Source organism: Astyanax mexicanus, chromosome 22 (genome assembly GCF_023375975.1).
Source record: "Astyanax mexicanus isolate ESR-SI-001 chromosome 22, AstMex3_surface, whole genome shotgun sequence".
NCBI lineage: Eukaryota > Metazoa > Chordata > Actinopteri > Characiformes > Acestrorhamphidae > Astyanax > Astyanax mexicanus.
Window position 1 is genome coordinate 31347162 of NC_064429.1, and position 11430 is coordinate 31358591.

The following is an 11430-nucleotide window of genomic DNA, read 5'->3' on the forward strand; positions in this document are numbered from 1 at the left end:
TTAATTCTTTCAAAATAATTTTTCAGTGTATTTATGTGTTAATATCAATTATGTTAGTTCATAATATCATAATGGTACTGTTTATTTAACTAGAAATTTTGTTTGATGTTCACATCCAAAAGCCCAAACCAAGGTTCATTTTTCAATACATTAGGGTTGCTGATGGGCCTAGCGGTTTAATGTTGTAATAACATTTTGAGGCAAACCACTGATATTGCCACTCATTACAACCCAGCTAACAGAGAATTGTCTAAAAACATTAATCAACTTGATTTAAAGGTTCCAGACAGGTTAGTTTGTAATGTTGCAGAAATAACCTTAAAGAATGGTACTGAAAACATTTGACATATCAGTGGTTTGCCTCACAATGTTATTACAACATTAAACCGCTAGGCCCATCAGCAACCCTAATGCTATATCTCCCAAACATCCATTACTTAGCAGCCACATTAGCATTATGACAGTATCTTTTTGTGTGTGTATGTATATATATATATATATATATATATATATATATATATATATATATATATATATATATATATATATATAATGTTATATATATGCCTAATGTTTTCATTCATTTATTTATTCAAACTATAGATTTAAAGGAACAAACTGAAGCAGTGAACCCCTGAATTACCACCTTAAATGACTTGTGATATAAAATGTGAGTAAGAAAGAGTGGCCTCCGTCTTAAGTGATCAGACTTGACTGAAAGAAACCATCAATCTGGTTCTGGTTTATTTTGATTGGAGGACAGTTTTGGTAGATAATGGTACTTTAATTGTTGAAAAGAAGATTCAGATCAGCAGCCCCACTGATTCTAGGTCAGTGCACGAATGAACACTACTACTATCTTATGATTGACCTCTGCCCGCTCATATTACCCTTCACCTTCCTCACAGATTCAATTACCTCAGATTTACACAGGATAAGCCCAAACAAGGAGCTCCTTGTGTACAGGCAGGTGAGTGGTAGCCTATAGCAAGGTCATTTAAATGACTTTTGCTTATATGAAGCTTCAAGTCAAGGACTTTAAGATGAAGTTGGAGGACTAGGGGGTGGTAGGTGGAGGTCATTTATCAGAAGTTGGACTTTTAAGGGCTTAATATTAGCGAGGTTAAACCCAAACACTGCCATTTAGTCATGTAACATGGATTTATTACAGCCCCAAATCGGAAAAAGTTGTACTGGTCAATCTCAGGCAGCTTTACTTAATACTTGAGAAGGTTTCTAATCTGAAGATGTTTACAAAAAGTTAAAAGCAAGTCCACTAATTCCTTTAATTTTTTTCTCAAGAAGTCTTTATTTTAAAGAAATTGTTGACTTCATGTTCAAGTAATTGATATTTATCAATTTATTTAAAAAAAAAATCACTCCTGTTACTGGCACTCATTTCTGTTACTGGCACTCAGTCCTGTTATTTTTTTATGTTTTACGTAACAGAAATGAAAGTAACGTAATAGGAATGCGTTTTTAGCATAGAATTAGCAAAAACATGAAAAATAGCATAATAGCATAATGACGCTGAGCACATTCTAGTGATTTTACCAAAATTTGTATTTTAAAAATAAACAAATAAGATCTAAGAATTTATTGAGGTAACAGGACAGAGTTTTCAGATTGACCTCCTTCGTCATCATTACAATAAGATCAAATATACAGAAAAACTAATGAGGGAACTTAATTTTGGTCTTCCCATGATCCTCAGAAGAACCAGCTGATGTCACTTCCTGTTGTAGATGTGATGTAGATGTAGAATGTTCCAGATGTTTCAGATGATCAGGGTAATGTGTTACGGTAACAGGAATGAGTAAATCCCAGGGACACAACTAAAATGTGTATTTTAACTTAAATATTATGCATTTATTATGAAATATTTTTCATAAAAATATCACACATCAATGCTAATAAAATTACATTTCAAGGATTTAATTTATATATTTAATGGTAAAATGTATAGTTAGAGAGTGGGGACAGGTAACGATGCTATTTTTTCAGTGTTCTAAGTAGTTTTAATTATTTTTTTAAATAACCTATCTTACTTTTGCAATCAGGTCAATGTACAAGACACTATGCTTAATAATTAAATGTATTTTAAAATTAATTTGTGTGGAGTTTGGAGTTTCTTAAAGATGGTGAGAGATTCTCCTGATCTGGTAGTAGAAGGTAGTTAGTTAGAGGTGTTAGGAGAGTAAGTGCTCTTTGAAGAGCTCTGTCTTCAGGAGTTTATTAAAGATAGTGAGAGATTCTCCTGATCTGGTAGTAGAAGGTAGTTAGTTAGAGGTGTTAGGAGAGTAAGTGCTCTTTGAAGAGCTCTGTCTTCAGGAGTTTATTAAAGATAGCGAGAGATTCTCCTGATCTGGTAGTCAAAGGTAGTTTGTTCCACCATTGGGGAACTCTGTATGAGAACAGTCTGGATGCATTGTGTGAATGTTTGTTTGGTAAAGCGAGGCGACGTTCATTGGAGGAGCGCAGCGGCCGGGAGGTGGCGTAAGCCTTCAGGAGTGTTCAGTGCAGGTAGGAAGGAGCTGTTCTGTCATCACCTTGTAGGCAATTTTAAGAGCTTTGAATTTGATACGAGCAGCAACTTGGTAGCCAATGGAGCTCAATGAGCAGTCTTACCACAGAGGGCATAACTTTAATAATTTCTTTCCCCTCTGCTTTATAGAAAGGAACTCAAAAGCTACTTTTGCATAGTATAGATAGACCATTCACTTTTGGACTTGTCTCAACAATGTGCTTGAATATATTTTGCTCAGTTGACAGACTTTGAGAAGGGGCACATTGAGCTTATACTGAGACAACCATGATTGGTGGTTTAGACAAACTGCCTGCCATCTAGGCAATTTAGGCACTGTCGTGGTGTTGAGTGAGAAATCTGGACTGCTATTGATCCCTGAGGGGAAATTCTTGACATCCAGCAGCAGGTGTGTATAGTACACAAAGTTACAAAAAGATAAAAAAAAATATATAAATGATACATATAAATACAACAAAATAAAAAATTAAATGAAATTATAAAAGTACAGTCTTTAGTGTGTGTGTGTGTGATGTAAAATGGAGGTAGTGCAGTTGAACACAATAGACAGCGAACACCAGTTGATGTGCATAAAGTAAGGATAAGGATAACTGATGTCAGCCATACAGAAAGTGCAAACACAGTTATATAATAAATTAAATTTAGCAGTGCAAATGATACGTAAACAGTAGATGAATGAACTAGTGAATGAACTACTAGTGCAAAATAGGGTAGAACTATAAAAATAGTGTTATGGGCATCAGCAAGATATTGTGACCATAGATTGGGGTATGTCCATGGTGTGGCCAGAATTGCTGGAAAGAAAAGGTGTCACAGAGTCTTCAGTTTGCTGTGCTGAGATGAGTTGAAAAGTCTTGTGGCCTGAGGGACAAAAGACTTTCGAAGTCTGTCTGTGGAGCAGGACTGGGACAGCAGTCTGCCGCTGAATGAGCTCCTCTGCCTGGTGATGGTGCTGTGCAGAGGGTGGTGAACATTGTCCATGATGTTCAGCAGCTTGCTGAGGGCTCTCCTCTCTGCCAGTGGTGTTAAGGACTCCAGCACTAGTCCCAACACAGAACCAGCTTTCCTCACCAGCCTGTTCAGTCGTCCAGCGTCCCTCTTGCTGATGCTGCCTCCCCAGCACACTACAGCGTAAAAGAGGACACTGGCTACCACAGACTGGTAGAACATCAGCAGGAGTTTCTGGCAGATGTTAAAGGACCCAAGCCTTCTGAGGAAGTACAGTCTGCTCTGGGCCTTCCTGTAGAGGGAGTCAGTGTTCACTGACCAGTCCAGCCTATCGTCCAGGTGCACACCAAGGTATCTGTAGGACTTGACCACTTCCACATTGACCCCCTGAGCAGAGGGCCTGGACCTTCTGAAGTCTATGCACATCTCCTTGGTTTTGGAGATGTTCAGCTGTAGATGGTTCGTTTTGCACCACACCACAAAATCCTCAACCAGGGTTCTGTACTCCCTCTCATCACCATTCTGCATGTGGCATGACTCCGAGTGGTATTTGAAGTCTGATGTGTACAGTGTGAACAGGACTGGAGAGAGAACAGTCCCCTGTGGTGCTCCTGTGCTGCTGATCACTGTGTCAGAGGAGCAGTCCCTGATCCTGACATGTTGTGGTCTCCCAGTAAGGTAGTCAGTGATCCAGGTGACCAGGTGCATGTCCACCTCCATCTTCATCAGCTTGTCTCTCAGCAGTAGGGGCTGTATGGTGTTGAAGGCACTGGAGAAGTCGAAGAACATGACCCTCACAGCACCTCCCCCCTTGTACAGATGAGAGTGAGCTCTGTGCAGAAGATAGAGGATGGCATCTTCCACTCCCACCTTTTCACGGTACGCAAACTGCAGTGGGTCCTCAGCATGGTGGACCTGAGGTCTGAGGTGGTCCAGCAGCAGTGGCTCCATGGTCTTCATCACGTGAGATGTCAAAGCAACCGGCCTGTAGTCATTCAGCTCCTTCGGGTGTGCCTTCTTAGGAACTGGAACGAGGCAGGTTGTCTTCCACGTGGCAGGAACTCTCCCTAGACGCAGACTCCGGTTAAACACATGTTGGAGGGGCTCACCCAGTTGAACAGCACAAGCCTTGAGCATTCTGGGGCACACTCTGTCCGGGCCAGCTGCCTTCCTGGGGTGAAGTCTCCTCAGCTGTCTCCAGACTTGGTCTGCAGTAAAGGTTGGTGGACTGGAGGAGCTGATTTGTCTGCTAGCTGATAGTGTTGATGGTGGTGACGATGATGATGAAGAAGATGGTGGGGGTGAGGGTGATGGTGGTGATGATGATGATGAAGAAGATGGTTGGGGTGAGGGTGATGGAGGTGATGAGGGTGGTGGTGGTGGTGGTGAAGATGGAGATGATGATGGTGGTGGCAGTGGAGATGGAGATGATGGTAAAGCTGCAGGGGGGTAGAAGGAGGGGGCAGCAGGAGCAGGACAGTCAAACCTGTTGTAAAAGTTGTTAAACTGGTTTGCTCTGTCCACACCCCATCTGCTGGGTTGCCGCTGTTGTTCTTGCACCCAGTGATGGTTTTCATCGCACCCCAGACTTCCTTCGTGTTGTTATCTTGCAGCTTTCTTTCCACCTTTTTCCTGTAAGACTCCTTGGCCTCTTTAAGACGTACCTTGAGTTCCCCCTGTACGCGCTTCAGCTCTACCAGGTTTCCATCTTTGAACGTCCTCTTCTTTTGGTTGAGGAGGTCCTTGACGGTGCTGGTAATCCAAGGTTTGTTGTTTGGAAAGCAGCGTACAGTCTTTGTGGGAACAGCAACATCCATACAGAAATTCAAGTAGTCTGTAACACAGTGAGTCACCCCCTCAATGTCCTCGCCATGTGGGTGTGGCATGTAATAAGGTCGGAGACTCAACGCTAACAGTTCAATATCCCGACAGCAGATCACCTCCTTCACGTTTACATGTCCAGGGTTGCACCATCTGTTAATGAAAAGCGCGATTCCCCCACCTTTCCGCTTCCCGCATAGCGCTGGGTCCCTATCCCCTCTCACTGTAGAGAAGCCGGGTAGCTCCACGTTAGCATCCGGCGTGTCGGGGGTGAGCCAGGTCTCGGTGAAACACAGCACGCTACACTCCCTGTAGAGCTTCTGATTCTTCACCAGACACGCTAGCTCGTCGGTTTTGTTGGTCATTGAGTTGACATTCCCCATAACCACCGACGGAACTGAGGGTTTGTACCTCCAGCGCTTCTCCGTACTCTTAGCCTTTAGCTTAGCCTTTAGCTTAGCTCCGGCCCTACAGCCTCGGTAATTCCTCCTTAGTTCCCCCGGTATTGTGTGGACAATGCCCCCACGTCCCGCGGGTCGAAGGGCCAGCAGTTCTTCACGGGAATAAACACGATATTCCTCGCTGCCCCGCATGCTTACACTAAAAATATCCTTAGGATATAAATAAGATGCACACTAGACGTGTGTAGTAGCACAGAGACGATAAATAAACGTAAAAAAACTCGAAAAAACACACAAAGGAGACGGAGCTACTGGAACAGGCAGCCACTCGCGTCGGCGCCGGAATAGATTATTCAATATATATAACTGCATTATCTTTTATCAACAAATCTAGGTTTTGTTTGGGATCCAGCAACAATGGCCATGTTTGAGTATGGAGGCGTTCTGGCGAGCACTTCAATCGTACCAATGCTCTGGAGCAACAAACTGCCCGAACTGCTGGTTTGTATGATTGTCTGAGGAGACATCTGATACAAAAGTTGGTCACCTATAGTAGTGATACAAGGGACACCAACAGCTCTTTAGTGTTGCTTCTAATGGCAGAGCATCTTTCTGCAGGATAATGCTAATCCACACACAGGAAGACTATCCCAGGAATCTCTCCGCCAGATTGCAACACTTCCTTTGAAGCTCCTATTGAGCTTTTATGGGGCCAGCTGTCATTCCAGTTTCTGCAATCTACATGTGTACATATCAAGTTGCATTTAATTGCAAATTGTCTAAGAAACAAAGTTGTAGTCTCTTCTAAACCCATCAACTTGAACATGCATTGTCTTCTCATGCATTATTCAGAATGTGGGGAAGGATATCCTTATCTCATATTCAAGGACAAACCATGAAGCCTTGTTGTGGAGACAGGTTCTCTAAAAGCTATTTACAGATCCACAGATTCTACAGAGCTGTAAATACAACCAGTTTAGTCTCTTATAAAACGTAAAACACAACACTGACTAACATTTCCGCACAGGCCCTTGGTACACCATGGGGATTTCTCTAAATTTGTCCCTGCCTTCTTGGAATTGCTGCAACTGTTGCTTGAACACAGCAATCCTCATGAAGTGATTTGTAGTAAAGCATTGAATTGGACTCCTTTTAGAGCCCCCTCTCTGAAGCTCGGCTGCCCTGGCTTTGTGCTGCTTGTGCCTTCATCCTCGACCTGCTCGTGTTTCACCCCTGCGGAGGCTCCTCGCGTTGGACTCCAAACTGGACCATATCTGATTTCCCCTCTTTTAAAAAGCCCTTATTGTCCTCTACGATGATATTCATCACTTGGAGCGAACAGAACGACTCTTGTGGAAAAGCGAATGCTCAGGGATTACCTTGAGGTGAATGGGTGCTTTGGTTATTAAAGCAGTTGATCATGGAGGAGGGGGGACTGCTTGGGTTGGGTTGATTCTGTAGGCAGTGGCATCTGGGTGGGAGGGACCTTTTTTGAGGATTTTGAAGGACTGGAGTGGATGGTTAGTCTAGGAAAGCTGTCCTAGGTGGACAGACCAAAGGACAGAGGAGCCAAAAGGAGTGAGGACCCTTGAGCGTGGACCCAGAGTGTGCACCTTGAGTAAGGACCTAGACCAAGGGCAAGCATGGTGTTATTGACAGCCAAGATCATGCAGAGGGCATCGCTCTTCATATCTTTCGGAGGTCTGGTCTCCACCTTCGTCACCACCTTCATACCTCTTTGGAAAACGATGAACTCTGACTTAAACGAGATGGAGAACTGGTACGAAGGTCTCTGGCACATGTGCATCTTCACCGAAGAAGTGGGACTACACTGCAAAGCTTTCGAGTCTTTGCTAGCCTTGCCCCCGGTCACCCTGGCATCCCGCATTCTTATGTGCCTATCAATCGCCACTGGCATCCTCGGGGTGGCATCAACCTTCTTCGGTCTGGAGGGCGTGGAGATCGGACAGGGACGTGAGAAAGTAAAGAGGGCGCTCCTCATCCTTGGCGGTGTCCTGATCTGGATCTCGGGCGTCACCACCTTAGCCCCAGTCTCTCTGATCGCCTACGTGATGGTGGTGGAGTTCTGGGACGAGTCGCTGCCGGACGTGATGCCGCGCTGGGAGTATGGAGAGGCCATGTTCTCTGCTTGGTTCTCTGGACTTCTCCTGGTCGTTGGAGGGTCATTTATCTTCGTGGCCGTGTGTATGGGCGACCATGAGGCCAAACAGAGGAGCAAAGTGTTCTCGCAAGCACAGGGACAGAAACCCAGGACTCAGAACTATCTAAAGACTGAAGTTTTATAGTGTTTTACATTTCTATTTTTAATAATGTTGTCGAGAGAAACGCAAGAGTAACACATGCTTAATGTTATGATGCATCTTTAGCTACTTTTCTCAACATTGCATAAGAAACTGCACATTTCTGATGCTTTTTTTAGTGTCTCAATCTTGTCTCAAGCTTTGTGAGCCATATTTGTCCTTCTTGATTAAAGTTAATGAGAACAATTAAAAGCTGTTCTTAAAAATATAAAATAACTTTGTGAGCCATATTTCTTTGTTGATAAATTCTAATGTTACCTTATAATGAATATAATTCTCATTCAGAATGAATTTATGCATAAACATGTCTCAAAATGTTTGCAAGAACAAACAAAATTTACACCACATGTATTTTTTAATGTACATTTTTATTACTTTACATTTTTAGTTATTAATCTCTTTTTTTTTTTTTTTTACACAGCATTTCTAAATTCGGTGAAATATTTTCAAGAACATCTGAAAGGTTTGCGAATATTTTTAAATGAGGCTCAATAAGAGTAAACATTAAAATATAGTTATTGAAAAAACTCAATGTCGGGGCTAATCGGTAAATCCATTTTCTGTACCTAATGCTGCATTCACATGCTTGTCTGGTGGTACATTTCTCTGAGATAGAAGTTGTTCACTGTTTGAGGTTTTGTAGGAAATAAAAAACTGACATTTTTAAAAATTAAGTAATATAAAAAAATAAAATAATGTAAAAATTACATTACATAAAAAAATTATTTTATGTTTAATAACGTGTTTGTAGATTTCTAAAAATGGTTTTACTATTAGAATTAATGAACAAAAAAGAACATTAGTGTTTGATACCGACCTTTAAATGCTCAGTGTGGTTGGAAAACACTTTTGTCAAAACTCGGTCAGTTTGTGCTGCTTCCCAATGGGAAACTCGTTTTACGATAAAACCGACACCATATGAACGCAGCATGAATACGAATCTGTTTTACTGTTTGTGAGCACTCATCTCTTAATAATAACAATAGGCATCATAAAACTTTGTGAACTGCACATGAATTATGAAAAAAATTACGAAGAAAATTTCCATCAGATTCAGAAACGCAGTGTAACTTCAGATTTATTAGTGAGTTTGTCTATATTAACAAGTACCAGTGGTTTAAAAGTGCTTTTCAAATTATGCATCAATTTATTCTACTCATGTTTTGAGACCCATCAACATTAAAATAATGAATCAGAATAAATATTTCGTAAAGTGTTTTCTTCAATAAAATTGTTCGTAAAAAGAAACAAATTTTATACCTTTTCCTGACCTCATATATTATGTAAACAGTAAAGAAATGTGATGTGCACCCAATTTATGAACCACATTTTTTCATTAACATACACTTTCACATAATTAATATGTAGTTTTACACAATGGATCTCATCCATTAAATGTGAGCAGAATGATTGTATGCATAAACTGCTTAAAAAGCACGTAAATCACTTTTTTTTTCGTAATTTTTGTAAATTCGCTGAATTTTATTCAAATCATTAAAATGTTTGTAGAAATGATCAAAATTTACACTTTCCGTTGACCACTTATTGCATGCTAATTGCGAACTGCTATTTGTTAATAATTTTTTCACAATGTTTTACGAAACGTTTCCTGAATTAAACCCAATGTTCGTAAATATGGTGAATATGAAATATGTGCAATGGGGGGAAAAAGCATTTTGTGAATTATTTAATGCATGCATTAATTCTGTTCACTTTCCTGAAGGAGACTAGATAAAAAATATCGCTAATCTGAAGCTCATCCTTTTTTTTTTTTTTTGCAGTAATTATAAATGATATATACTGTCTACTGTCTGCTTTAAAATCATATTTGTTTGCCAAGAAAACGCACATTCAGTGTCTGTCTTGCCTCAAGCTGGTTAACATCTCAATCTTGCTTCTTGTAATATATTTGTGAGCCATATTTCCTTGTTAAATAAATCTGATGCTGCCTTTAAGACATATTGTTATATTGTTATATTGTTGTTGTTATGAGACTAACGCATAGGATTTTTTTTTTTGATGAGCCACGAATTACTGTATTTGTAATTAGCTATATGATGGTTATTTTGCAATACAGAAAAACATTGCAATTTGTTTCTAATGGTTAATTCTCATTATGTGTAATTCATAGCACCTTTTGTAAAACGTATTAATATGTAAAACAATTGTTTACCAATAGCAATGGTTCACAATTTGCATACAATAAGTTGCCAACAGCTGATGCATTTTTTTTGTCTACAAGCATTTGAAAATTCTAATATTTTAATTATGTTAATGAAATTCAGCCATTTATGAAAATAATGCTTTAAAAACAGTTAAATAAATTCTTGCTGCTCATGAATGAGACCCATTGTTAACACACAAAATGACTATTACTTTTTTTTCTCTGAGTTTATTTGTTGTGTTTTCTTTCTTTTTATTCATAGGTTTGTAGTTTCAAAATGTTCATAAGAACGATTGGTATTTATTAGGGAACACTTTTACATTACTACTCTGGAATTTATGCAGGTTTTGTAAATCTGACAAAGATTTATTCGTACATTTGAGCAGTTTGTGAAGTTTATTTCTTCGTACATGAAGGCGCTTAAAATACAATTACTTACAATACATGTTTCCTATTTTTAAAAAAAGTGTATTAAAGTGTGTTTTTTTTGTGAGGGAACTGAAAAATTCTTTAATGGAGTTTTTGGCAGCTCTGAGAGCGACCGAAACTACGCTCAAAAGAAAAAGAGAGCTGAGATACAGTGAGTGTCTTTAATTCTTCTGATGAGAAAGAGAGAGAGAGAATCAGTGTAGTGTTGCCACAGGTTGCACCGGGTCACTGAGGACCAGTAAAGCACAGGTGTGCATTTGCTTTACAATCAGAGCTTAACCTCCATTAACCGTTAGAGACGCCACTCTACAGAAAGTAGGACGTTTGTCCATTAAGTGCAGGAGTGAGGACCATTTGTAGATCAGTGACTGAGCAGCTGTATAGATGTTGGTAACCGTATCTAATACCGGTACTTTTTTCCATGGGTAAGTCCTGTTAAAAGTGAAGAAAAAAATTATTAATTTGAATTACAGGAAAATATACAAAACCACGTTTTTTTTTTTTTTTTTTTTTTTTTTACTAATTTCTAATTAAACTCATTGCTGCAAAACTCAGCATGCAGTCATGTTTCAGGCAGATATATAAATGATTACAGGTGTGGTCTGACTAGACACTCTATCTATAAAAAAATCCTTATTAAAAAGCTTACAGAAGCTACTTTAGGTATTTTTATTTAATTTTTATTTTTGCACAAAAAACTGCAAATAGCAATAGAATACAGTGGCAAAAACATAACATGAGCTTAAATAAAGTCTCTACCTTAATAATATAAAAAATCTGTTATAATGAATATAACATTTA

At 39.6% G+C, this 11430-nt stretch overlaps 1 protein-coding gene across 1 annotated transcript; it reads left to right on the forward strand.

Annotated features, from left to right (window-relative positions):
- Positions 1–7197: 7197 nt before the first annotated feature.
- On the forward strand, positions 7198–9991 carry cldn26 (claudin 26). Its single transcript, XM_007229407.4, has one exon. The coding sequence runs from the start codon at positions 7359–7361 to the stop codon at positions 8019–8021; it is 663 nt and encodes a 220-aa protein (XP_007229469.2). The 5' UTR covers positions 7198–7358; the 3' UTR covers positions 8022–9991.
- The last annotated feature ends 1439 nt before the right edge of the window (positions 9992–11430 follow it).